Raw genomic sequence first — 26,709 nt, forward strand, 5'->3', positions numbered from 1 at the left:
TCCAGCAGCGGGGCCGGGGGGAGTGGGAGGTAGAACAGGGGTGCAGGGGGCGTGGAGCATGTACTCCAGCGTCCAGCTGCGCGGCAGTGGGGTGGGTGAATCAGTGCACGCCTTGCGCCATCCCTGGCTCGGGGCTCAGCTGATTGCGGGCACAGGCCCTGGAGCAGGGGGAGCCCCAGAGCCCCTGGCCCCCCGGGGAGCGAGCCTCTGCTCTGGCTCTCTCGGTCCTTGAGCTAACATTGTGCCAGGCTGGGCCGCCTGAGGAGAGCCGAGTGGCTGGGCCCAGACTGGGGTGAGGAGGGAGCCACGGCCTTTGTGATGGCCACGCCCCCTCCCCCACGACGCCCCTGCCCCCTCCCGCGCCCCCTCCCCCACAATGCCACCACTACATCCCAGGCCCCTGCCCCATGGCACACCCGCACTCCACCCTCATGCGATGCCCCCGTCCCAGGCCCAGGCCCCTGCCCCGTCCCACGCGTCGCCCCCGCCCCATGCCACCCTCACACCCCACCCTCATGCGATGCCCCCGCCCTGTCCCACACGACGCCCCCGCCCCGTCCCACGCGACGCCCCCGCCCCATGGCACCCTCGCACCCCACCCTCATGCGATGCCCCCGCCCTGTCCCACATGACACCCCCGCCCCGTCCCACGCGACGCCCCCGCCCCATGGCACCCTCGCACCCCACCCTCATGCGATGCCCCCGCCCCAGGCCCCCGCCCCGTCCCACATGACGCCCCCGCCCCGTGGCACCCTCGCATCCCACCCTCATGCGACACCCCCGCCCCGTCCCACAAGAGTCCCCGAGCTCAGGGCTGCTCATGCACCATTCCACAAGACGCTTGTGCACCATCCCGAGAGAAGCTCGTGTGCTGGCCGGGGAGCCGTCCCGTGGGAGCCCGTGGGCTGGGCTTCCTGCCTGTGTCCTGCGAGAGCCTGGAGCGGGGCTGGGCTGCTGAGCCAGGCGCCGGGTGAGGAGGCGGCCGGTGCGTCTCCTCCTGGGAAGCAGCTGCCTTGCATGTCTCTCTCCAATTCCAGCGTCTTCCTGCTCCACGAGGTAACGGGGGTCCCAGCGCGCGTGGGCCCAGGCGGCGTCCGGGTCGGCACCCTCGCCGTGCTGCGCCGCGTGTCTGTCGAGCAGGGCTGCGGGTGGAGGCTGCACCATCGGCTGGGGGCAGGAGGAGGGAGTTGGACTGACCCTGAAAGAGGGTTCGGGCTGCAGACTCAGCTACTCGAGGCTTGGGCCGCCCCCCCCCGCCCCCGGCAGGAGGCTACTGGGAGCCGGGCGGTGAGGGCCGAGGGGCTGGAGTTCGGGCACAGCATGGAGGTACGTGGGAGAGCTGGCTGCGGCACCAGCCAGGCCGACAGGACCAGCAGGGCAGGGGCCAGAGAAAGCAGCCGAGGGGCTGGCTGGGACTGAGGGCTCAGCCCCACGCGGAAGGGGAGCCTTCGCCCTCCAGCCCCGCGCCAGGCCCCTGGGCGCTCACCCCCTCATGCTTCCCACTGCACCAACTCCCCCAGGGGCTGGGGTAGCCCAGAGCCCCCCTGCACGCACTGCCGCCTACAGCACCCCCTGCTGGGACAGGCAGGGACTAGAGTAACTGGGCGCACCCCCCTATAGCCAGGGCACCTGCCCCGCCCTCTGCAGCGCCCCCTGCTGGGACAGGCTGGGTGTGCACCCTTCCCACCCGGTGAAGCTTTTTGGGTGGTGGGGGCCTCTCCTGCCCCCTGGTTTACGGTGTGTGCGTGGGGGGAGCTTGTCTGCGGCTTCTCCCACAGCCAAGGAATATTTCGTCCCTATTAAATGTGACTCAGCATCGGAACTGGGAGCAGGGTAAGCAGCCCCCTGGCTCTGAAGGGGGGAGGGCAAGAGATGAAATTGCCCCAGCCCCCCTCGGCGCCAGCCGCCCTGAGCAAACGGCCCCAGCGCCCCCCAGCCCTTTGGGGAGCAGGACACTGCTTCGCAAGCACCCCAGGGCCACGCACCAGCCCGGCAGGCAGACTGTCCCCATGGATAATGGGGTACAGGCCAGGGGGTTCGGGGTCACCCCACTGCAGCCAGGCGAGCACGGGGGAGGCCTGGCTCCGGGGCAGGTTCGGGGCTGGGGCAGTGAGTTCCCTCCCATGGGGCAGGGAGATGCCCTTGTCCTGTCCTGCTTGGGGGGGGGGGGGTGGACCACGATGTACTGCCCTTCCCCCCCACAGTTAGTGTGAGCAGCTGGGGAGGGGAATCAGGGTGCGAGCTGCCGGACCCCCCCTTCGCTGGGCAGCAGAGCCCGCCCCCCAGGTGCTCCCCTCCCGGGGGCGGCCGCCCTCAGCCCCACCCAGCCGCTAATGGGGCGCCGGAGCCCCTCAGTGGCGGAGGGAGGGGCGGGGGAGGACGCGGCTGGGGGGGCAGGGGAGGGAGGAGGGAGCAGCGAGCGAGGGGTGGGGGGCGCGGAGCGGGCGCAGCCGGCGGAGGGGGGCGGCCACGCACCCGGGGAGCGGCCGGGCAGAGCCGAGCTGCGGGCGCAGGGAGCGGGGGGCTCGGCTCGGGGCGGGGGGCTCGGCTCGGGCTCGCTGGCCCCGTCTATGTCTTTTTCTGACTCCAGCGCAACCTTCCTGCTGAACGAGGTAACGTGTCCCCCCCCCGTGACCCCGGGTCCCCCCCGCCCTTCTCCCCGGACCTGCCCCCCCGCCCTGTGCCTCCGGGTCTCCTCAGACTGGGGGAACCGGGGGAGGGATGGGGGGACAGGCGAATTGGGAGGGGGCTGTGGGGGACCAGGGGAAGCTGGGGGTGACAGACAATTGCTGCTGAGTGGGGGGTTGGGAGGGGAGACTTTTTGTGGTGGGGGGCAGGGTGGTGGAGCCCCCTGCATCTGGCTGGGGTTCAAGGTTCCTGCCCACCTTCCTCTCCCCGGCTGCCAGGGGTCACTTCTGGAGGGAGGGGGCACCTAGCTGGTGGGCCCAGACCCAGGAGTCTGGGGGTGCAAGGGGTGCTGCATGGCGGGGGGGGTTCTCTCTCTTCTTCCACACCCCCTGCTTGCCCCCAGCGCCCAGGGGAGGTGCTGCTGTGGAGCTGTGTCCCCAGGGCTCACGGGGGGGGGCAATGGGCAAATCCCAGCCACGGGAACGCTGGGCTGGGCTGGGCCAGCCCCATCCACTCCCCTCACCCCCAGCACAAGGGCAGCCTGGCTGGAAAGGCCGGAGGCCGTGGGGTGCCCCATGGCGGGGGCTGTGTGCGGTGCCAGGGCAGGGTGGGGGGAAGGTCAGTGCAGGGCCCCGATGTTCTTTGTGCTGGGAGCTGGGTGGGGCCTGCCCAAGTGAGACCCACTGTCAGAGCCCCTCGCCCCCCGCTGCAGTGCCATGGAGGATGCCAGTCTGATGCAGCCCCCCCACTGGGGGCATGTGCCGGCCTCCTGGGTTGTGGGATACGGCAGGGCGGGGCTGGGCCGTGGGATTCCCGGTGCTTGTGCTTCCGGCTGGGTGGGTAAACAGGGTGTGGGCAAGGCCCAGGGCGTTTCTCTGGGGGTGGGGGGCTAATGGCGGCTCACTGAGAAGTGCAGAGTGTTCTCCGGGATGGAAGCCCTCACCCCATCATTTCCATCTCTCTGGTTTTCCCCTCCGCCCCCTTCCCTTCCCCTGGCCTGTGCAGAAATCTGCTGCTGGCTCGGAAATGGTAATTACCTTTCCATTTCCACGGAGAGAGCAGCTCAGGGGCTGGGAGCCTGGATCCTGGGACTAGGTCTGTGCACAGAGGGACACGGATCCTGGCACTAGTGCATGGGGGGACCGTGAATCTGTGCACAGGGGGACACAGATCCTGGCACTAGTGCACGGGGGGACCGTGAATCTGTGTACAGGGGGACACGGATCCTGGCACTAGTGCACAGGGGGACTGTGAATCTGTGCACAGAGGGACACGGATCCTGGCACTAGTGCATGGGGGGACTGTAAATCTGTGCACAGAGGGACATGGATCCTGGCACTCGTGCATGGGGGGACTGTGAATCTGTGCACAGAGGGACACGGATCCTGGCACTAGTGCATGGGGGGACCGTGAATCTGTGCACAGGGGGACACAGATCCTGGCACTAGTGCACGGGGGGACCGTGAATCTGTGTACAGGGGGACATGGATCCTGGCACTAGTGCACAGGGGGACTGTGAATCTGTGCACAGAGGGACACAGATCCTGGCACTAGTGCATGGGGAGAACTGTGAATCTGTGCACAGAGGGACACGGATCCTGGCACTAGTGCATGGGGGGACTGTAAATCTGTGCACAGAGGGACATGGATCCTGGCACTCGTGCATGGGGGGACTGTGAATCTGTGCACAGAGGGACACGGATCCTGGCACTAGTGCACAGGGGGAACTGTAAATCTGTGCACAGAGGGACACGGATCCTGGCACTAGTGCACGGGGGGAACTGTGAATCTGTGCACAGAGGGACACGGATCCTGGCACTAGTGCACGGGGGGAACTGTGAATCTGTGCACAGAGGGACATGGATCCTGGCACTAGTGCACAGGGGGAACTGTAAATCTGTGCACAGAGGGACACGGATCCTGGCACTCGTGCATGGGGGGACTGTGAATCTGTGCACAGAGGGACATGGATCCTGGCACTCGTGCATGGGGGGACTGTGAATCTGTGCACAGAGGGACACGGATCCTGGCACTAGTGCACAGGGGGAACTGTAAATCTGTGCACAGAGGGACACGGATCCTGGCACTAGTGCACGGGGGGAACTGTGAATCTGTGCACAGAGGGACACGGATCCTGGCACTCGTGCACGGGGGGAACTGTGAATCTGTGCACAGAGGGACATGGATCCTGGCACTAGTGCACAGGGGGAACTGTAAATCTGTGCACAGAGGGACACGGATCCTGGCACTCGTGCATGGGGGGACTGTAAATCTGTGCACAGAGGGACACAGATCCTGGCACTAGTGCACAGGGGGACTGTGAATCTGTGCACAGAGGGACACGGATCCTGGCACTCGTGCACGGGGGGAACTGTGAATCTGTGCACAGAGGGACACGGATCCTGGCACTAGTGCATGGGGGGAACTGTAAATCTGTGCACAGAGGGACACGGATCCTGGCACTAGTGCATGGGGGGCCTGTGAATCTGTGCACAGAGGGACACGGATCCTGGCACTAGTGCATGGGGGGTCTTTGCACAGAAGCATGTCCTTACTCCCCCCCCCACATTATATGGGTCACCCCTGCCCCTGGAGCCCCTTCTCTTTGCCCTCCTCTCTGTAGCCACAGTGGTGAACCTGCAGCCTCTCCCTCCCCTGCCTGTCTCTCCTCCTTCCCTGGCACCAGCTCTTTGTTCCCCTTCAGCTGCTCTCTGCCTCTCGCTCCTCCCTGCCACGCCCCCTCCCTCCCTGCTCCTGCTGTCCCCCCCCCCCCCCCCGCCACTACCAGCCCCATCAGGCAGGTGTAGCTGGGTCCCAGGACCTGCAGGCCCCCAGCCCCCCCAGCTGAGCCCTCCTGTCCCCAGCCCACAGGCAACTGCTGTTGTTTTGCCAGCCCGGCGGGAGCCAGAGCCCCTGGCTCCCCCCGCCCCGCCGAGCAGGGTGGGGCCAATACAGTTTGGGCCCGCCTGGGGGGTCCGTCCCACTCCTCCGCTCACTCCTGCTGCTCTCTGAGCCCCACACGCCCTGGGCTCCTCCATGTATGACGACTCCTGTATCCATGGCTTCGAGGACTCCGAGGTGGTGAGTGGGGGTGCCGGCTTTTTGTGGGGGGCTGGCAGGGAGCCCCTTCCCCGCAGGGCTGGGAGCGCAGGGGGTGCTGCTCTTGGTTGGGGACTCTGGGTTTCTGGCAGGCCTCCCCCCGCCCACCCTCCGGTTATTTATACAGCCCCATAGCCATGGTGGCATTTCCAGCCGCGCTCCCGTAAGGTGGCGAGATCGGGTGCGGGGGGCTGGTTGCTGAGCAACAGCTGGCACCCTGGGGGGAGGCTCAGAGTCCTGGATGGGCACCTATGTGTTGGCATGGGGTGGGGGTGCTGTGCTGGCAGGCGCGGGTGTTGCTGGTTACAGCCCCTCCCCCCCCCGACATGGGGCAGGGGGTTTGTCTCTGCGCCTGGCAGGGGAGTGCCAGTTTTTTGGGGGGGGGGCTGTAAGCCATTAGAGATGCTCTTGGCTTTGTCGGAATGTCGCGGGCAGGGACGCTGGGGGGGTGCCTGGCATAGGGGGTGCGCTGTGCCCTGAGCTGGGGGGAATGTCGCTCTGTGCAGAGAGGGGCTGCTCCACGACCCCAGTTAGGTCATAGCTCTGCAGAGCCCACGGCCGGCCTGAGCTGCAGGGTATGGGAGACCCCTGGCTGCGCCCGCCTGCAGAGGGCACCCTGGAGCCCACCCAGCCAGGCCATGGGGCTGCGCCCCCCTCGGGACAGAGCCACATGCCCTGCCCCCCACAGCTAGACCCCGGGGCTGCAGCACAGGGCCAAGGAAGGGGGTTGGGGATCGGGATCCCAGCGGGGCAGGGGAAGGCCAGGGTGTGGTGGGGATGTGGCAGGCAGGGGCAGAGGGGCACTGAGCAAGAGGGGAGACGGGTGGGGGGGCTAATGGGGGTGCTGGGACAAGCTGTGCCTATGGCAGTCAGGCTGAGCCTGGCTCACGCAGCTGGACAGGGGTGGCTGGAGTCGCTCCCGGGGAGGGGAAGCTGCTTTTCAGAAACAGAGCTGGGGACCTATAAATATTTCACTGCAGCTTCTGCTTTTGTTCTGGGGACGCAGCAGGAGCCGTTCATTTAACCAGGCGGCTCCCGCCGAGGGGGTGGGGGGCAGAGTACGCCCCCACTTCCAGCTCAGCCCAGCAGCCTCTGCACCTTCCCCTGCCTGGTGCACCCAGGGCACACCAGGGTTTATCCCCAGCAACGCTGCCTAGGCCAGGGGGTGGGAGGGGTTGGGCAGGGCTGGGAACTTGTGGGGTTCACGGGGGGAGCTCAGCACTGGGGTAACACAGGGCCAGGGGTTCACGAGGCATGGGGGGGGAGCTCCAGGGGACGGGGGGTGGGAAAGCTGGGGGGGCTGGATACTGTTGGGAAGTGGCAGGGCCAGGGAAGCCAGGGGCGCCGGGGGCATGGGGGAGGCCGGGCAGGGGGCAGGGCAGGGGTCTGTGGGGAGTGGGGCAGGCTGTCCCGCGCTAGCCATGGCTGGTGAATGGGGCTGGAGTGACTCGGCAGCAGGTAGCTGGGTCGTGCTCGGTGCTGCCCGGGGGATCGGGTGCCCACCTCAGGCACATCTGCTTGGCTCTGAGGTGCGTGGGCTGACGCCAGGGGGCCGGATAATCAGATGAAACAACAAACCCGCCCCCCTGTGAGGCTGCTGCTGCCCGGCATTTCCCAGGGTCTGCGGTGCCACGGAGCCCTGGGCACGGGCCGTGAGGAGCGTGGGTGACATGGGACCTGGCAGGTCCTCTGGGTCTGTGTCCCCAGCTTGCAAAGGGTTAAAGGTCACTGCAGGGTCAGTATTTCCGGGGGGGGGGGGCACACTCAGCTGGGAAAGGAAGGGAAGGTGTCTCTGGCTGGCATGGGGGGGCCGCCCCACCTCTGGTCCCTCGTCTGACGCCCTGTCCTGCTCAGACCCTGCCCTCTGGCCCAGCAGGCTGTGAAAGATGGTGAGGTCTCCCCCCCAGTCATTATCCTCTCCCTCCCATGCAGAGCCAGAGAGTTCATAGAGCTCAGGCTCAGGGGGCAGGGCTCCTGCACTGAATAATGGGGTTGACCAGCGGGGTAGAAATACATCGGGGCTGGAGTGAGTTTCACCCCACAGCCTCTCCCTGGGACCGGGGCGTTCACAGGGCTGCCTGGAGGAACTCAAACCCAAAATTGCAGAACTGCGAACGACGGTAACCGATCGCTGAAATCTGCCTCCGCCCCAGGCGAGGACTGGAGGGGAGCAAATCCAACGCTGACTTGTAAAAGGGGCTCCCGAGGGGATCCCGGCAATGACAAGCCAGTGAGTCGAACTTCAGTCCCAGGCAAACTGGTAGGAACGATCAGCCACAGAGATGGGGACGAGCCAACCCGTCTTGTGTCACGGGAAATCGCGCCTCACCGATCTATTACAATTCTTTGAGGGAGTTGACAAGCATGTGGACAAGGGGGATCCAGTCAGCTAGCGCATCTGGATTTTCAGACTGACTTTGACGAGGTCCCTCATTCAAAGGCTCTGAAGGAAACTACGTAGCTATGGGATGCGAGGGAAGGTCCTCTCCTGGGTCACTAACTGGTGGAAGGGTAGGAATAGGCCAGTGGGAACCCCAGGAGTCTGTACGGGGCCTAGGGCTGTTCAACACCTTCATTAATGATCTGGGGCAAGGGGTACACTGGGACGATGGTTAAGCCCAAAGCAGGCTGTGAAGAGCTACACAGGGACCGCCCAAAACGGGGTGACAGGGCAAGGAAATGGCCGCTGGAATTCGGTGCTGGGCCGCACAAAGTAACTCGCACTGAAAGAGAGAATCCCACTACACACAGTGACGGGGTCTAACGTCGCTGCAGAACGAGAGCTTGGAGTCACCTAAACTTCCGCTCAATGGGCAGGGCGGCAACCCCTGTCCCCCCAGGCCCCCGCCCCAGCCAGCCGGTACCTCTGGGATCTGCCGTCATGTTTGTTCATTCGCTCCCCCGCTCCCTGTAGGCCTGGCAGGCGGGGAGCGAGGGGAGCTGGCAGCCACAGCGGCTCAGTGTTTACCCCAGGCGGGTGCTGGCACGCCCTCCACTCGCTGGCATGGCCCTGCCGCTGACTTCACCCTCCCGGGGGGCGGGGAGAGGCTGGAGCCTGGGATTTGCTCCCTCTGCCATCTGGGGATGGAGCCCGGGCCAGGCGCGGAGGAGACGCCCCGCAGGGTGGGGAGGGGGGATAAGGGACCATTTCCCCGCCCTGCCCCGGGGCTGCACCTGGCCCAGGCTGCTCTCCGTGAGCAGGGCTGGGGGAGGGCAGGAGCCTGAGCTGGGGGGGGCACAGCAGGGCTGTCTGATGCCACCAGCTGCTTTGTGCCTGCTGCCTCTTAAAGAGACACGCCCGGCCCTGGGGTGGCTGGCCCGGGGATCCCCCTACGCCACGCTCCCCATCCCCCAGTGCAGACACACCAGCCCCCCGCGGCCCCCCGCATCTCCCCTGTCTGGTGCAGGGCTGGTGCAGAAAGTGACTTGTACCAGCGCATCTGACCATTGCCTGGGGGCATCCGCTGCTACAAGCCGCATTTCACACTAGCTGCTCCACTGGAGGGGGGGGGGCAGCTTCATGGTGTTATTTTTAATCACCTGAGGGGCTGTCAGCAGCACCCACTGCCCTGGGATATGCCAGGGTGGCTCCGGGGGAGTCAGGGCTCTCTGCGGGAGCACAGATCTGGGTGGACGCTGAGAGGTGGGGGAGGCGTCTGGGCGCAGGGCTATCGCCTCGCTGTGCCGGGGAGCTCCCTGTCCTGCCGCGATGGCACTCAGGCTCCCCTGCCCTGCAGGGCTCAGCCGATTCCTACACCAGCCGGCCGTCCCTGGACTCAGACGTGTCCCTGGAGGAGGAGCGCGAGACGGCCCAGCGCGAGGTGGAGAACCAGGCACAACACCAGCTGGAGAGGGCCAAGGTAGCCAGGCAGGGGCCAAGCCGGGGGCAGCCCTGGCTCTGCACGGGAGGGGCGCTGCTGGCTGTGCCGGACCACGAACCTGGGGCCCTCTAGGCTCTTCCTCACAGCCTGCTCCAGTAGCAGTCGAGGGTCTTGGACACACGCAGCTGGGCAGCTTTGCTGCCAGCCACTAGGGGGCAGCGGTGAACACACACAAACACGTGTGCACACGCTTAGCCAGATGACGGAGTATCACAGAGGTGAGGGTCCTGGAGTCCGGCCCCTCTCCCCTTGGCCCATCCAGCGTGGCATCCTCTCCTTCCCACTGCCCAGGGGCAGGCCAGGGGCCCCATCTAGCCTGGCCTCCTGCAGTTGCCCTTGCCTGGGGGTCAGAGGGAAGCGGGATCCCTCGTGGCCCTGGGGCCATGGTGTGATGCTGGCCGGCTCCTGGCCGCAGATGGCACGGTGTGTGTGTGTGGGGGGGGCATGGACGTCCAGCTGCCCAGTACTGACCCCCGCCCCTCTGCTCTCCCCCAGCACAAGCCGGTAGCGTTTGCCGTACGCACAAATGTCAGCTACTGCGGAGCCCTGGATGAGGAGTGTCCCGTGCAGGGCTCTGCCATCAACTTCGAAGCCAAAGACTTCCTGCACATCAAGGAGGTGAGTATGGAGTTGGGCTAGAGGGGGAGGGGCTGGGAGCCAGGACGCCTGGGTTCTGATGCTGGCTTTGCCACCAGCTCCCTCAGGGCTGGGCCCAGGGCCAGCTACTATGTCCCAGGGCAGGGGGCTTGGTCTTGCCCCCGCTCCCCCGTAACAGCTCCTGCGGGTGTCTCCCCAGAAATACAGCAATGACTGGTGGATCGGGCGGCTAGTGAAGGAGGGGGGGGACGTCGCTTTCATCCCCAGTCCCCAGCGGCTGGAGGCCATACGGCTGAAGCAGGAGCAGAAAGCCAGGTAAAGGGGCCAGCGGGGGGGATTCTATGGGCCTTTCCCCCTCCCCAGCAGCCTGGCCCCCTCTAGCCACCAGCAGAACGGCCACCCTGCACCGTCAGCCCCAGAGCTCTGCTGTTGAGCTAAAGGGCAGCTCCCTTAGCAGGCAGCAGTAGCAGGCTGTTACCCTGTGTCGGGACTAGCCGTGGGGGCGGGCATGGCACACGGTGCTCACTGTGTGGGCATATTACACACACAGCTCCCGGTGGATACCCCTCTTCTGGGGCTTTACCCCCCTCTTGGGGCTTTACCCCCTCCCCCTCCCGGGGCTTCCCCTCTACTCACTGTGGCTTCTCCCCAGGAGATCTGGCAACGCCTCCGGCCTCGGGGACCCCAGCAAGCGGCGATCGCCTCCCCCGTCCTTAGGTAACGGCTGCAGCGCAGGCCGGTGGGCAGGTCCCATGCACAGCCCCTGCCCCTCAGCACAATCTCCCAACCCCCTCCCTTCCCACTCAGCTCCAGCTCCCCCACCTCTGCACACAGCCCACCCCCCAGCCTGCCCTCCCCCCTCACGCACTCACCACCCAGCTCCAAGTGGGAGGTGTGGGGGGACATAGGCCAGGCTGGAGGGGCCCTACGGGCTGATCCCTCCTCCCCTGTGAACTCACCCCCTGGGGCGGCCGAGGGGCCAGCGCCAGGAGCCCAACCCTGCCAGCTGCCACGCCCCCTAGATCCCCTCTAGGGCGAGGCGCTGGCTTCACCCGCGCTGTGGCCCTGCCCTGGTTGCACCCTGGGCAGCCCCCGCCAGCGGGGATCACGGGCTGGGTCCTGCAGGGATAGGCGCGAAGTGGGGAGTTGCCACTCAGCTCACCGAGGGAGAGGGCTGAACACAAAGCTGGCCAGGCGAGCTAGTGACCCTGGGGGACCTGTGCTCAGGATTGCGGCCTGACCCCCTGCAGTCAGGGGGATTCCGGGTTGACCCCGCTGTCCCCACACTCAGTCTCCCCCAGCCCCTGGCTCTCTGCGGCTCCCACTTTGCTTTCACCAACCCTGTTTCTTCTTTCCTTTCCAAAAAGCTAAACAGAAGCAAAAGCAGGTGAGTGGTCAGGGCAGGTTTTGCCTGGTTGCCAGCAGCGGGCGCTCTGCACACACCCTGCAGGCTCAGAGTGGGTGCTGACGTGGGGGACGCCTGAAATGAATGCAGCCACTTCTGGGGCAGAGCACGCCAGAGGGGAAGGAGAGATCCCTATGCTCAACTCAGGCCGCAGGGTGGGGTTAGGGAGGCCCAGCCTCAGTGGCCTGTAGGGGCGCGGATTTGGCCAGGACACCTGGGTTCTCTGGGGATCTTTGATGAACACCAGCCGGTTGGTTCTAAGGCCCCTCCAAAACTGGCCATCCAGTGTCCCTCTGTCTTTGCCTCCGGGCCTGTTTCCCCCTGCCCCCAGGGGCCCTCACCTGCCCCCAACCCCTCTCTCTCGTAGGTGGAGCACATCCCGCCCTACGACGTGGTTCCCTCCATGAGACCCGTGGTGCTGGTGGGCCCCTCCCTGAAAGGATATGAGGTAGGAGGGGCGTGGGTGGAGCCTCACCGGGGATTCCCCAGCAATGGCCCCGCCCCCGGCCCAGCAGGTGCTGGAAAGGGCAGGGGTTGTCTGGCAAAGGGGAACATGGGCTGAGAACTGGGTGAGATTGGGGGGCCCCCGCAGGGGAACCAGGAGCCCCATTGTTTGGGGGGAGCCCTGCTGCTCAGGAAAGGGGAGACGCCCCATCGCTGGGGGGAGGCAGAAGGAAGGAGAGGAGCCCCCATTGCCTGGGGGCGGGCAGGGCCCAGGCAATAAGCTGCAGGGACCCCTCTGACCATGCCGAGGTCTCCATGCGGCAAGGAGGCCTCCCAGGCACCCCCCTTACGCCGTGCTCAGCTCCTGGCACAGCGCCCCTGCTCCCAAAGCCCAGGCCCCACCATTCAGCTAAGGGAGAGTCCCTGCCCGCTGTCGGCAGGAGAGGGGCTTTGACACACAGCGGAGCAGTTCAGACCCCGTCCAGCAGTGTCGCCCCCAGACACGCCTGGATGCACACACAGGCCCAGTGGCTCTGTCCTTCTCTGCACCTGCCCTCGGCTGGGCTCGTCCCTCCGCACCCTCCCCGGAGCCCTGCTGCCCACCATTGCTGGCCCACGTGACCGCGGCGAGCAGATGGCACGGCCGCAGCACCCTGGCACAGCCGCCATCTCCCTCCCGTCCCAGCCGGCACATCCTTCCCTGGTGCCATCTGCTGCCCGGCCGTGCCCGTGCGGGAGGAAGGGCTGGCACGGGACTTGCCCTGCGCTGACCCCCAGCCCCCGGGGAGGGGCACGACCCCTCTATGGGCTGGAGCACCAGGCTGGTGTAGGGAACCCGCTGTACCCCTGGGTCTGGCTGACCGCGCTGGGTCTTTCTGCCCCCCAGGTGACGGACATGATGCAGAAAGCGCTCTTCGACTTCCTCAAGCACAGGTTCGATGGCAGGTGAGCTCCCCCCCCACACCCCCCCCGTCTGAGGTGTCCGTCCCCCTACCCCCAAGCCATGGGGGCTCGACTCCCCCTCGGGGCAGCCCTGAGCCCAGCTGGCCCTGGGGGGGTGTGGGCCAGAGCTGCCCTGGCCCCCAGGGGACGGCCCTGCCCTGCCTGTCACCCTCTCCCCCTCGTCAGGATCTCCATCACCCGCGTCACCGCCGACTTGTCCCTCGCCAAGCGCTCCGTCCTCAACAACCCGGGCAAGCGCGCCATCATCGAGCGCTCTGCCACCCGCTCCAGCATCGGTGAGTCGGGCGTGGGCAGGGGGCTGTGGGCAGAGCTGGGGTAGCCCCCCCCCCACACACACGCACACCTGGGGGGCTGGCGGAGAGGCAGCAGCCTGCCCCAGGGGCCCCCAGCCAGGTCAGACTGGAGGCTTCCAGACGCAACGCCCCGGCTCCCTGAGCGAAGGACACGGCTCACCCCCACCTCCGTCGGACGCCCCGGGACCCGGCGTCTGGGGGGCAGAGATTGGCTACGGGCTGCTTGGGCCAGGACAGGCCCCTCTGGGACCCAGAGCTCAAAACCCCTCCCCAGCTGCGCCACACGGCTCCCCTATGCTGCGGGGGGCCACGCTGGGGCAGGAGGGGGCGGGGAGCCGCCGGCAAGGCAGAGGGAGGCGGGAGGGAAGGGTGCTAGCCTGGCAGGGCTGGGGGGGTTCACGCTCTCTCCCCCCACCCCCCAGCCGAGGTGCAGAGCGAGATCGAGCGCATCTTCGAGCTGGCCAAGGCCCTGCAACTGGTGGTGCTGGACGCCGACACCATCAACCACCCGGCCCAGCTGGCCAAGACTTCGCTGGCCCCCATCGTGGTCTACGTCAAGGTGACCTCGCCCAAGGTGAGTGGGGGTGGGGGAGCCCCTAGGGGCCGGGCTGCACCATCAGGGCCATGCTGGGTTTGGGGGGGGTCGTACTGAGCCCCTGCAGCACAGCACAGCAGCCCCCCCCGGCCTTTCTTTAGTGAGCTCCCATCCACGCCTGAAGGGGGGGCTCCCCAGGGGGAGCGGGGGGCTCTGCCTGGCCCAGGGGATGGTGACAGTCCCACTCTCCCCGGCAGGTGCTGCAGCGGCTGATCAAATCCCGGGGCAAGTCGCAGGTGAAGCACCTCAATGTGCAGATGATGGCAGCGGACAAGCTGATGCAGTGCCCGCCGGTGAGTGCAGGGCTGGAAGTGGGACCCCCCCGCCCCCCCACACTCACAGCCCTGGCTGGGCCGTGCAGCCAGGTTGAGCCTGGTGTTCCCATGCAGGGCCCCAGGGCACGGCGGCTGCCAGCCAGCCTGCTCCAGGCCCCCCTCCCAGCCCAGCCTGCCCCCTGAGCAGGCCCTTTCCTGACCCCCAGGAGCTCTTCGACGTGATCCTGGACGAGAACCAGCTGGAGGATGCCTGTGAGCACCTGGCCGAGTACCTGGAGGTATACTGGGGAGCCACACACCACCCGCGGGGCAGCCAGCCCCTCCTCACGCCGCCCGCCGCCATCCCGGGCCTGCAGGTACCAGGGCTCTGGGTTGGCACCGGCATCACACACAGGCTCTGCCCAGAGCCCGGCCCGCAGCACCCTGCCTCCAGCCAGCCTCCCCTGGCTCTGGCACCCCTGTCCCTGTCCTCAGGCGGGGGCCACGTCCCTTCCTGCCAGCTGCTGCCCCACATCCCAGAGGTGGTTGTACCTTGTTGAGCGAGGGACAACGGCACAGCCCCCCTCCCAGAGCTCTCTGCCTGTGGCTAAGGGGGCCGGGACAGTGCTGGGTGCAGTCCACCTGGCCCCCTAGAACGCCTTGCCATGCTGCACCCCCCTCTGCACTGCTCCCTGAAACTCAGGACCCACAGGGGCTGACAGGGCTCCCACTGCCCCCCCGAGGTGAGACAAGCCCTCCCCCCCCCAAGCTGTTTGGCAGGGGGAGCCCTGCAACAGCCTGGAGCCCCCTGCACTCTGAAAGGGGGCCGTGACCTTGCATCTCTGCCCCCCAGAACCAGCAGCTGCTGGGGGAGCGGGGTGGCGAGCACTCCCCCCGAGAGCACGGCCCCCTGATGCACTCGGACGAGGCGAGCGAGACCTCCCACAAGCCCTGGGTGGCCACCTCGCCGCGCAGCTCCCAGCACCTGGAGGACGAGTACCCGGATGCCTACCGGCACCACAGCGACCTGCACAGCGCCAACGGGCACGACTCGCAGGACCGGCTCCTGCAGCGCGAGGCCGAGCAGAACCACAACGCCAGGCCCTGGCAACGCACCAGACCCTGGGCCAAGGACAGCTACTGACGGGCACTGCCCTGGGCTCACCCGCCGGCTGCACTGGGCTCAGCGAGCCGCGGCCCCGCCCCACCCCTCCCCACTGTCAGACCAGCCCCCTGAGCCCACGGAGCCTGGCCTCCTGGCCCCAGCACTGGCTGACCTGCCCCGGTCTGCCCCCAAACACAGCCCCCCTTGCCCAGCATGCAGCCCCGCAGGTAGCTGGTGTACCCACCTGACCTACTGGGGGAAGGAAAAGCCATCTGTCCTCAGGCCCCCGGCTAGGCACTGCTCAGACAATCTCCCTGGAGGGAAACCCCACAGACCCCTGCCAGGGCGCTGTTCCCATCCTGTCCAGCTGTGAAAGGAGAGGGCTGGGAGCCAGGCACCTGGGTTCTATGCCCTGGCTGAGCCTGGGCCAGTCAGGCCCCTGCTTCAGGCCTCAGTTTCCCTGGCTGAAGCTGTGGAGCTGGCAGCGCTTGCTCCAAGCCCCTGCGGCCCCCTTACCCTCTGCCACGAGGCTGGGCTCCCTGGAGCAGGGCCTGGCAGTCCAGCAAACAGGGCACAATTTGCTAAGTGCAAAACCCGCAGGGGAGGATGAACAGCCTGGACCCTGCCCCCCTCCCCTCTTTCAGTGGGGCTCAACCCTGATTCCCCCTCAGCCTGCCCCCCACATCCACCGGGCTTGGCCCCACCGCCCGCACCCCGTAACCACTAGCCCCCAGCCACGGCCCAGAGAGGCCCATGCTGCACTCCGCCGCCCTCCGCTGGATGGACTGGGAATGGTGTGCCTGAGGGGGGCATAGGTGCTACCCACTAGCGGCAGAGGGAGATGCCCCCCGGCTGGGGCCGTGGGGGCTGTGCTACGGGGGCAGCTGAGGCGAGCCCGCGGGGGGCCGGGAAGCGCGGAGCCGCCACGGGTTTGTTACAGCTTGTGTAGAGGAAGCACTTACTGCCCTGGCACCTGGAGCCTGTTTAACAAAGAAGCGTTTGCAGTTTAGAGACTGTGTTTGTGTGTCGCCAGCCGGGGCCGGACATCAGAACCCCCGGCCTGCGCTCACCAAGGGGGTGGGGGGCAGGGGGCCGGAACCCCCGGCCTGCGCTCACCAAGGGGGTGGGGGACAAGGGGCCGGAACCCCCGGCCTGCGCTCACCAAGGGGGTGGGGGACAAGGGGCCGGAACCCCCGGCCTGCGCTCACCAAGGGGGTGGGGGACAAGGGGCCGGAACCCCCGGCCTGCGCTCACCAAGGGGGTGGGGGACAAGGGGCCGGAACCCCCGGCCTGCGCTCACCAAGGGGGTGGGGGGCAGGGGGCCGGAACCCCCGGCCTGCGCTCACCAAGGGGGTGGGGGGCAGGGGGCCGGAACCCCCGGCCTGCGCTCACCAAGGGGGTGGGGGACAAGGGGCCGGAACCCCCGGCCTGTGCTCACCAAGCAGGGGGCAGGGGAATGGGACAAGGGGCCAGGTGCCAGAACCCCCCAGTCTGTGCTCGCCAACGAGGTGGGGGAGAGAATAAGGGGCCAGGCACCAGAACCCCCCTCCCGGTGCTCACGAAGGGGGGGGGGGACAAGGGGCCGGGCACCAGAACCCCCCCCCGTGCTCACCGAGGGGGCGGGGGGATGGGGGACAAGGGGCCGGCGCCAGAACCCCCCCAGCCGGTACTCACTGAGGGGGAACAAGGACCGTCTCCAACCCCCCACCCATGCGGGGTAAAGCTCTTTGCAGGTGGCCCTGGCAGCACAAGGGATCCCACTAAAGCATCCAGCAGCCCCCACTTCTATGGGCTCTGTGGGTCGGGGCCAGGGCTGGCCTGTCATTCCCTCTGGGGGCTTGGGGGGCTGGAGGGCAAGGCGGGGGTCCCGGCAGGCAGAGGTGGAGAACCAGCGTGGGAGCTGGTTGAGACCAGCCCTGCCCTGTCCCCTTCCCACATCAGGTCTGGCTCTTCCTTGGCACCCCCTCCAGGCACGCGGGAGAAGGGGGGGGAGCGGGGGCATGGCCATCGTCCTGCAAACACACATCGTCTCGGCAGCTTTATTCCTGCTTTTCACTTCAGATTCAACAAGAATTTATACATAAAAAAGGGCCCAACCGCCACATCCCATCAGCTGATGGGCACACAGGAAAACGCCCCCCCCCCGCCCAAAAAAAAAACAACTCCACCCCAAAGGACAACAGGTGCCAGCAGAAGCTCCTGGGAGCTGGTAGGGGCCAGATCACACACTGCTCCCCAACTCCGCTGTCCACATATCCAGGGGAAAGGGTTTGTCTTACCCCCTTAAAACCAGTGGGTGGAGGGCTCTGCCCCCTCAGGGCCAGGGTCGCCCCTGGGGGGAGCCAGTCTGCAAATAGGGAGAGTCGAGGCTACAGCTGGAGGGAGGAGCTGGCTGGTGGCTGCACAGGGATCCCGGGGCAGGGGGGCGAATCCAGCCCCTGACACTTCCTGGGAGTCAGGTGTGTCCCGTGCGCGGATTTGGTCCGGATCAGGAGCCAGGCAGAGCCCCACCCCGCAGGGGACCGGAGTAGAGCCGGTCTAGTTTGGTCCCAGGGGTTCTCCTGGCAAGTGCTGCCGACGGCGAAGCCCCAGGACCCAGCACGAGGGGCCTGGCTCGGGCTCCAGGCTCCGTTTAAAGCTCAGGCCTGGGAATGCAGGGACAGAGTTGCTGCCCCAAAGAGGGGCTCTTCCTCCATCCGTCCCGCTTCGACCCAGGGGCTGGGGGTCACAGACGACCTGCAGAGCTCCCCGCTGAAGGGGGAGGCTGGTTACAAAGGCCAGGCAGCCCCTGGTGCCCCAAGTCTGCTGGCTGGCAGTAGATGGAAACTGGGCAGCCAGGTCCCAGCTGTCGAAGTCCCGCGGCTCCCTGGGACTCACGCAAAGATGGTCTCCTCCCGTCTCTTCTTGGTGAGGATGGTGCCCGGCTTGTGCTGGGCATCGGGGTGGTTGGCCAGCTCCGGGGGACATGACGACACCGGGCTCTCCAGGATGGCTTGCTTCAGGTCGTAGAAGACCGTGGAGTCCTCCTTGGTCAGGAAGGTGATGGCCACTCCACTCTTGCCGGCTCGGCCCGTACGGCCAATACGGTGGATGTAATCTGCAGAGAAGCACCACGGTCAGATGGTGATTTGCCACTGAAATGCAGCCACCTCTGGGGTGGGGCTTGGCTGCTGATTAAACAGAGCTTGCTCACCTGCTACTGAAATGCAGCCACCTCTGGGGTGGGCCATAGCAGCACAGCCACGGGGGCGGGGGGAGGAGGATTTTAGGAAGACAGAACAGGATCACCCACACTGGAATTCAGGCAGGGTGTCAGGATTAATCAATTGCCCTGGGATCTTTAACGACCCTCTGGTTTGTCACCTCTGAAAGCTGGTGCGTGCAGCAGCAGAGCGCCCCTACCATTGGGTGCGAGGGGAAAGCCCTCACTGAGCCCCCCACCCCCTGCAGCTCCCTGGCCATTGCCCATCGAAGTGCTGAGTCAGGTCGACTGTGCTTAGCTGGGGAGAGAGGGGTCTGCACAGCGGGGCAAGGGGAAGCCTCCCTCAAGGACCGCCCTGTCCCCGAGGCCAGGACTCACCTTCGATGTTCTTGGCCATGTCGTAGTTCACCACCATGGAGACGTCCTGGATGTCGATACCGCGCCCAGCCACGTCCGTGGCCACCAGAATGTCCTTGGCACCGGCCTTCAGGTTGGAAAGGGCGAATTCTCGCTGCTCCTGGCCTTTGCCACCGTGCAGGGTGCAGGCGTTGTACTGCGGGGGGGGGGGGGGGGGAGAGGGAAGACCATAGTGCAGGGCTGGGGCAGGAACTGACCGCAGGGCTGCCCACAGCTCAGCACGGGGCCAACGGGAGGGATGGAAGAATTCACCAGCAGGCTCCAGAAGAGCTGGAGAGCCTGGGAGACGGGGTGGATCACACGGTACCCGTCAGCGTGCACCCAACAGCCCCCAGGCTTGGAGCCTGCCAGCTGATCGCGCTGCCCTGCAGACGTCTCTTCCACAGCCCGCCCGCCCGCCGGGCAGTGGGGGAGAGGAGGAAGGGGCTGGATGTGGAATGGGCACCCTTCCCCCACACAGGCCCCAGGCCACCGAGGCAGACCCTGGCACCTGTGGCTCAGCAGAGGGATGCGGGAGGCGCCCCTGCGGGCTGGACGGGGCTCCGACCCGAGGGCTGCAGAGCAGGATCCTCCCACGGGGTGGCAGTAACTCGCTGCCAGTTCAAGGCGACCTGGCCAAGCGCCAGCAGCAGGAACCCGGGCCATAGAGGGCTGGTCAGGCCGAGTTTTGGGTTCTGACCCAAACCCAGTATCACCTGGGTCGACCTGACCCCACCCCACTGAACCCAAGTCAGTGCTGCCACCTCCTGCCCACGGGCTGGCACAGCGGCAGCAGCTGCGTACCCAGCCCCTGCCATCCACTGCCCCATGGCGCTGTGACCCCTGTTTTCCCACAGAGCAGCACTGGGCTCTGCCAGACGGGCAGGGGCTGGGACTTGGGGCTCTAGGGGGCCCTAGAGCCGCTTAGCCCGGCCCTGGCCCCACAGGGCCGACATGGACACTTCTCAGGGGCTGGCACATACCCCCATCTTCTCCAGGGACTTAGCCAGCACGTCGCAGCCCTTCTTCTGGTTGACGAAGATGATGATGGGTGGGTCGAAGCCCTGCTCCAGGATGGCCAGCAACTTCTTCCTGTTGGGGAGGGGCAGAGAGGGGGGTGTCAGCAGGCAGGACAAGCTCAGGCCCCCACAGTCCTCCCAAGCCTCACCAGGCTGCCCTCCAAAGTGCCGTCCATTTCTTCACCGTGCTCCAGGACAGACCCTGCCAGACAGCCCCCCGTAGGAACCCCAACGCCCTGCCCTGCCCGCCCCTGCAGCCCAGCTCCAGCAAGAGCCCCCACCCTCCTACCTCTTCTCCCCCTCGGACATGAGGAAGACCTTCTGCTCCACGCGTTCGTGTGGCTTGCCGGCTGAGCCGATGTAGACCACGGCAGGGCGGCGCAGGTAGCTGCGGGCCAGGCGCTCCACCGCCGGGGGCATGGTGGCCGTGAACATCACAGTCTGCAAGAGAGGGCCCGTGAGTGCAGCAGCTTCCGGGGGCTCCCCTGCCGCCCCTCCCTGCAGGCCGGTCCTGGGCAGTGAGGGGTATGGGACCCAGCTGGGCAGGTCCAGGACACACTGGGACTCAGGGGAGAAAGGGCTGAATTGCCCCTCGACTGGCCTGTCTGTGCTCACACAGCATCCACTTGGGGCCCAGGACCTCACCCCCCGCAGCTGGCTCCCAGCCCCATGTCTGTCCCCCTCCCCTTGGCCCCAGCCTCCCTGGGGCTTGTGCTTGGCTGCAGCGTCCAAGCCCTGCTGACCTGTCTGTACTTGTGCTTGCCCGACTCGAAGTTGGCCAGCATCTTCTCGGGGTCCTCGGCCTCATCGGTATCGGGCTTCTGGTTGGTGACAGGCATGTGCTCCAGGATCTTCTGCACGTCAGGCTCGAAGCCCATGTCGATCATCCGGTCCGCCTCGTCCAGCACCACGTAGGTGCAGCGGCTCAGCACCAAGTAGCGGTTCTCCAGCACATCAATGAGCCGCCCGGGCGTGGCGATGACGATCTGCAGGGGGCGGCAGGAGGGTCAGAGCCCGCAGAGCCCAGCCCCTCGCCCCCCGCAGCCTCGGGACTCACCTCACAGCCCATGCGCAGCCGGAAGCCCTGGTCCTCCCGGGAGATGCCCCCGATTACAGCCACTGTGCGGATACCCAGAGGCTTCCCAAACTTGATGGTCTCCTCCTCAATCTGCTGGGCCAGCTCACGGGTCGGGGCCAGGATGATGGCGTAGGGGCCCTGGTCCGACTCCTCGATCCTGCAGGCGACGGAGCACATGTGGGACCATTCCCCCCATGAGCCAACCTTTCCCACACCCTGGGAAGCCCCTCTTGTCCCCCAGGCCCCTGGTGTACCAGGGCCAGCCACTCCTCCCCTGTTTGGGGAAGGCAGAGCAGCCAGTCGGCCTCACCTGTCGATCTTGGGCAGTGTCGTAATCCACACCAGCAGTGGGATCAGGAAGGCAGCCGTCTTGCCGCTGCCGGTCTCAGCCACGCCGATGATGTCGCGGTTCTGCAGGCCAATGGGGATAGCCTGGCGCTGGATGGGGGTGGGCTCCTGGATGGATGGAGAACAGAGACGCTTAGGACGGAGAAGGACCCCTGTGCCCAAGTCTGGCTTCACCAAGGAGAGATCAGAGGGCTGGAACTGAACACAGGAGTCCTGGCTCCCTGTTTGCACTCCCCCCTGCCCCAACCAGAGACTAGAGTCCTAGGTCCGGACCCAGCCCCCACCACCAGGCCGAGCACCCACAAGAGCCTAGTTCAGATCTGGATCCCCATCAACAAAGGGCCAGTCACCACTTGACCCAGGAGGTTGCGGGGCAGGCCCCGGCTCTCACCTTGTAGCCACACTTGTCTATCACCTCCAGGATGTGCGGGGGCAGGGAGGAGTCCTTCCAGGAGCGGATGGGGTTGGGAATCTTGCCCCCCTTGGTGGTGATGCTGTAGTCCTCACGGAAGATACGCCAGTCCCTGTCCGTCATCTCGTCCAGTTTCTTCTGGGACCAGTGCCGATCATCCCAGCGCTGCTTGGCCTCCTTCTTCCGCAGCTTGCGCAGCCGGGCCCTGGCACCAGGGAGGGGAGCAGCTCAGGTCTCACCCAAACTCTGCCAACCAGCCCAGAGACTACACGTCCCAGCATGCACTGGGCCACCCTAAGACCCACAGAGGCTCCGCATCCCAGCATCCCAAGCCTTCCCTGCACAACCCTAACCCATCCCTGCACCTACCCAGCCCAGGATCTCCGGCCCAGCAATGGCCAATTCTGAGAAGGGGTAACCCAGCCCCAGCCAAGCCATGTGTGCAGGTGTTGGCATCCTGGCCCCCAAACCTGACCCCACAGTGGGTCACTCACTCCTCCTGCTCCTTCTCCTCCAGTGTCCGCCTCTTCTCCATCAGGTCCCCGTAGAAGCGTGACTGCTCCCGCTTCTGCTGCTTCAGGTCGATGCCGGCAATGAAGCCCCTGCCCAGCAGCTGTACCTGGTGCCGCTCCTTGTACCTGTGGGAGAAGAACTAGCCTGCTGGCACAGGACCTCCTGGCAGATCTCAGCGCAGTGTGCCCCCCTCAGTGCCCCCTGGCAGACGGGGGCGCCCCTCAGAGCAGGCTTAGTCCCCATTACCACAGTGCAGCTAGCCAACCTGCTATTTCACACCCCTCAGGGGCAGGGAGTTCCCCCTCCCTGGGACTGCTGCGTCCTGACTCCCACACTCTCCCGTGCCCTGCGCTAACCACTAGCCTGACTCCCCTCCTGGACCCAGGAGTTCTGACCCCCCCCAACTCCAACCACTAGATCCCACTCCCCTCCCAGAATGGATAAAAGAACCCAGGAGTCCTGCCTCTTTGCCTTCCCTGCTCTATTTAACTACCCCCCCATCCCAGCAACGCTAGATATTTCCCCCCACCCCTGTATAGACAGCCTCTGTGTGCTTCCATCTCCCTTCCTGCCTCCTACAGACCCCAGTCTGCAGGGGGGCCACAATCCAGCAGCGATCGTCCGATCTGCCCTGCCCCGCACTACTCACAGTGGGTTGTAGTCGATGGACGTGTCCTCTGACGCGTCCCATTCAAAGACGAACTTTCGGTCATTCAAGTGCCGGGTGCGTCTGCGCTTCTTGATCCCGCCCAGGTACCGCTCCTGTGAGGGGAGCCCAGCCGTCAGCCCCACCAGCTCAGCCCCCAGCCCAGCCCTACCCCAGAAAAGAGGCTCAGTCCCACTGAACCCATGGAAAATGAGGCCTGTAAAAGGGGAGGGACTGATCTGGGTTCCCTTCCCTCTGGATTCTCTCTGACCTCAGGAGTCCTGAATCCCAGCCTCACCCCTTGCTATAACCACTAGCTTCCCAGGGCCAGGATAGAACCCAGGAGTCCTGGCCCCCCAACCCCCATTCTGGCCCCAGACCCTTCTTCCTGCACTGTCAGGCCCTCGAGTCCTGAGTGGGTGGGGGCAGCGCTGTGACTCCCAAGGAGCCCCTGGCATGGCGGGTACCTTGATGGCGTGCAGCTCCTTGCTCTTGTCCTTCTCCTCACGGATTTTCTGTCTCCCCTCCTCATCCTCGTTGCCATTGGTCTCCCGCTCCATGCGTTCCCGACGCTCCCTGCGCTCGCGCTCCTGGGGGTCCTCTGGAGGGGGGGCAGACACAGGACATCACACACCCGGGGAGGGGGAAGGGTGCTCCTTCCCAGCCTCACCCCCAGCAGGAGGGCCACCCAGAGCACCCTGGGGGAGAGGGGAACTTACCCAGCATCTTCCTCCCTAGATCCTGAAACTGCTTCCTCTTCTTCCTCTCATCCTCCAGCAGCCTCTGCCGCTCCTCCACCTCCTGCTGCCGCCGCTTCAGCGCCTCGGCCTCCCGCTCGGCCTTGGACAGGAACTTGGGCTGGAGGGCAGAGGGGGCAGTGAGCATGGCACCAGGCCTGTCCCCAGAGCCAGGGCAGCATAGGCCAGCACCCACACAGCCTGCCTTGGAAGGGGGGCGGGGAGAGGAGCGGCTTTGGACCCTTTGGCCCGCTCTGGTGAGGCTGCCAGCCCAGGGGCATCACAGCCAACTTTGGGGGGCAATAGACCCACCAGGAATCAGCCTGAGAACTAACTGCTTGGTGCCCGAACCGCCTCTGGACCCAGAGGGGAAAGGGGGCCACATCTGCCCCACCACAGCAGTGGGGGGAGGGGAAGATGCCCCTACAATTAGGGTGGGGGTGGGGACATATTCTCACCTTGGCCTCGGCCTCCTCTTCAGCTTTCTTCTTGGCCAGCAGCTCCTCCAGAGACAGAGGCTGGGCCTGGAAACACAGGGTGTTAACATCCCCAGAGCCAACCCCCGTCCTGCCCCGTCCCCATCCAGGATCGCTGGCACACCCTTCAGCCCAGCTGCCCCAAGCTGTGCCGGGGGGGGAGGCAGCAAGCAAACCCCTGGAGTGTCTAAGTGCTTGGGGGTTCCTGCACCAACCTGGAACGCACCGTGCCCATCCGAGATACCAGGAGACTGAGCCAGACATGAGGCTGCGATGGGACGGGGAATCAATCTTATGGCTGCTCGTGCAGGGAACACACCTCCCAACCCACAGAGGGGTAGCCCCCCGGGGTCTCTGGGGGGTAGCCCCCCGGGGTCTCTGGGGAGACCTGTCCGGGATCCATGCTCAGCCCTGGGCTCCAAAGCAGAAACGCTTGGGGGACAGGGACGGAATAGCCAGGCTTGAGGGAGGGCCCCAACTGTTACCGTGGGGGGGTGTCACTGTGCCTGAGACCAGGGGAGGGACACAGGGGAGGCACACAGGGAGAGCGCAGAGGCTGCACATCAGGACCAACGAGGCGCAGGAGCGGGGGCCACCTGCCCGCTGCAAGGAGCCAGCCCCGGCAGATAGCCACCACCACCACCCAGCACAGCTCCTGTGGCCCCTCAGCCCTTTGGGGGGCGGGCAGAGCTCTACCTGCCTTCCCACCCCCACTCCCACCTTCTCCTTCTTCAACGCCACGTCCTCCTCCTCCTCCCCCCTCCGTGAGTCTCGCTCCCTCCGTGATTTGGAGTCTTTGCCTCGGCTCGGGGACAAGCTTCTGAGTGAGAGAAAAAATGGACATGAGACACGCTTCTAGCTCCACCCCCGACCAAACTCTCCCCCAACCCCGGCTTGACACCTCCATTGCCCCGCATCCGGTGGGGCTGGAGGCCATTAGCCCACTGATCCTGGTCCCACACTCGGCAATCACGGCAAGGGCTCTAGGAACAGACGAGGCCCCATGGCTTCCCCTTACTCTGAAACGGCCTGGGAAACCACCCAGCTTCCTCCTGGTGCAGGACCACTCGGGCTGGGCTCTCAGCTGAGCAAGCTCCGGCCAGCTCCAGCCTTTGAGAGCAGGCCATAGCCAGGCAAAGCCCAGACGCAGCAGGAAGTGGGGCTGCTGGCTCAGTAGGGGACCTTGATCAGCGCCCCACCTCAGGGGCAGAAGCCATCACGCTGCTCATGGAGGAGAAGGGACACCAGAGCCCTTCCCCACTCACCCTTGTTACAGGCTCCACAGCGTGACAGCAAGAACCCCAACGTCCCCCTTCAGCCCAGCAGGGTCCATTGGACTCTGCTCATTTCCGGTTTAACCGGACACACAGAGACGCCTGTGCCGTGCTGCTGTATGGTGCTGAGCCCCAGAGGTGGCTGCACTCCCAGAGACACTCCCGTGACACCGCAGGCGTTGGCAGGAGGAGTGGGGGCACGAGGATTTACCTGGAGCGTTTCCTGTCCTTGTCTCGCCGGTGTCCATCTTTCTCCCGCTCGCGATCCTTCTTATTCCGCTCGCGCTCACGCTCTTTGTGTCTCCGGTCCCTGCAAGGGCAGAGCCCCAGGAATCGGTTACAGCCCAGCCTAACTCCACGAGCAGCCCCCCACCCCCTCCTCAGCAGCCCCCCCAAACCTCCTCCAAATCAGAGCCACAAAGAGCCCCAGCCCCTCCCGCAAACCCTGCACCTTCCCCCCGCACCCCCTTCTGGTGCGACCGCATGCCCCCCCGCCCCGCCCCACCCAGGGGTTGTCACCTCTCTGCTGACTTGGACCTGGAGCGGGATCTGGACCGGCTGCCCCGCCTCCTCTCCCGGGACCGGTGCCGCTTCCTCTCCTTGGACGGGGAGCTCTTCCGGTCGCGATCCCGGTCCGGGGAGCGCGAGCGTTTCCTCTCCTCCTTGGGGGGCGACAGGTCCCGCTCCTTCTTGTCGGGCACTTCCCCAGCCATCTGACGGGGCAGGGAGAGCTCTTAGCAGTGGGGGGGACCAGCCCCTGGCTCGGACCCACCTCCCCTGGGCTCCTCAGGCCTAGCACCGCCCCCCCGGCAAGACTCACACGCGGCACAGCATGGGGGGCTGGCCCCAGGGCGGGGGGGGCTGGGAACGGGCCCAGGGTCTCTCCATGTTATGGGCTGGGCAGAGCAGTGGGGGGCCTTGGCGGGTCACGGGGCGTGGACCCTTTTAATTCTGGGTTAACCCCCCCGCCCCGGGAGAGAACCCCGGAGTCCGGGCTCCCCCCCTCCCCCGCCCCGGGAGAGAACCCCGGAGTCCGGGCTCCCCCCCTCCCCCGCCCCGGGAGAGAACCCCGGAGTCCGGGCTCCCCCCCGCCCCCGCCCCGGGAGAGAACCCCGGAGTCCGGGCTCCCCCCCGCCCCCGCCCCCGTTGAGAACCCCGGAGTCCGAGCCCCCCTCACCTCCCGGATCCTACTAGGCCTCACAGCCCCTGCGCAGCAGCCGCCATCTTAGCGACTCGCGCCGGGCCCTGCGCGGAGCGGCGGAGGTGCCGCGCGGCATGCCGGGAACGCGAGTCCGGGCCGTCCCGGCCGGCAGCCGGAGCTTCCCCGCCGCAACCACAGCTCCC

The 26,709-nt window shown here is 66.3% G+C and overlaps 2 protein-coding genes across 4 annotated transcripts; one reads left to right on the forward strand and one right to left on the reverse strand.

Moving 5' to 3' along the window:
• The first annotated feature begins 858 nt into the window (after positions 1-858).
• CACNB3 (calcium voltage-gated channel auxiliary subunit beta 3) lies at positions 859-16,273 on the forward strand. Of its 3 annotated transcripts, none has more exons than XM_073318637.1 (13): positions 859-1,056; positions 9,465-9,587; positions 10,104-10,226; positions 10,405-10,520; positions 10,858-10,922; positions 11,573-11,592; positions 11,978-12,058; positions 12,941-12,999; positions 13,183-13,292; positions 13,733-13,884; positions 14,103-14,198; positions 14,387-14,536; positions 15,013-16,273. In XM_073318637.1, exons 1-13 carry the CDS (start codon positions 1,018-1,020, stop codon positions 15,301-15,303), a joined length of 1,425 nt encoding a protein of 474 aa, XP_073174738.1. In that variant the 5' UTR covers positions 859-1,017; the 3' UTR covers positions 15,304-16,273. The 3 variants fall into 3 exon arrangements, with proteins under 3 accessions (XP_073174738.1, XP_073174737.1, XP_073174736.1); XM_073318636.1 differs by lacking the exon at positions 859-1,056 and adding an exon at positions 2,498-2,612; XM_073318635.1 differs by lacking the exon at positions 859-1,056 and adding an exon at positions 4,745-5,709.
• A 1,016-nt stretch (positions 16,274-17,289) lies between these two features.
• DDX23 (DEAD-box helicase 23) lies at positions 17,290-26,648 on the reverse strand. Its single transcript, XM_073318285.1, has 17 exons — positions 26,543-26,648; positions 25,885-26,078; positions 25,577-25,675; positions 24,812-24,911; positions 24,074-24,139; positions 23,598-23,736; positions 23,346-23,479; positions 22,882-22,994; positions 22,214-22,357; positions 21,699-21,924; positions 21,270-21,415; positions 20,939-21,116; positions 20,625-20,867; positions 20,171-20,322; positions 19,846-19,954; positions 18,845-19,019; positions 17,290-18,361 (listed from the first exon to the last, which is right to left on the reverse strand). The coding sequence occupies exons 2-17, from the start codon at positions 26,076-26,078 to the stop codon at positions 18,138-18,140; spliced, it is 2,442 nt and encodes an 813-aa protein (XP_073174386.1). The 5' UTR covers positions 26,543-26,648; the 3' UTR covers positions 17,290-18,137.
• Positions 26,649-26,709: the final 61 nt, after the last annotated feature.

This window comes from Lepidochelys kempii, chromosome 20 (genome assembly GCF_965140265.1).
Source record: "Lepidochelys kempii isolate rLepKem1 chromosome 20, rLepKem1.hap2, whole genome shotgun sequence".
Lineage (NCBI taxonomy): Eukaryota > Metazoa > Chordata > Testudines > Cheloniidae > Lepidochelys > Lepidochelys kempii.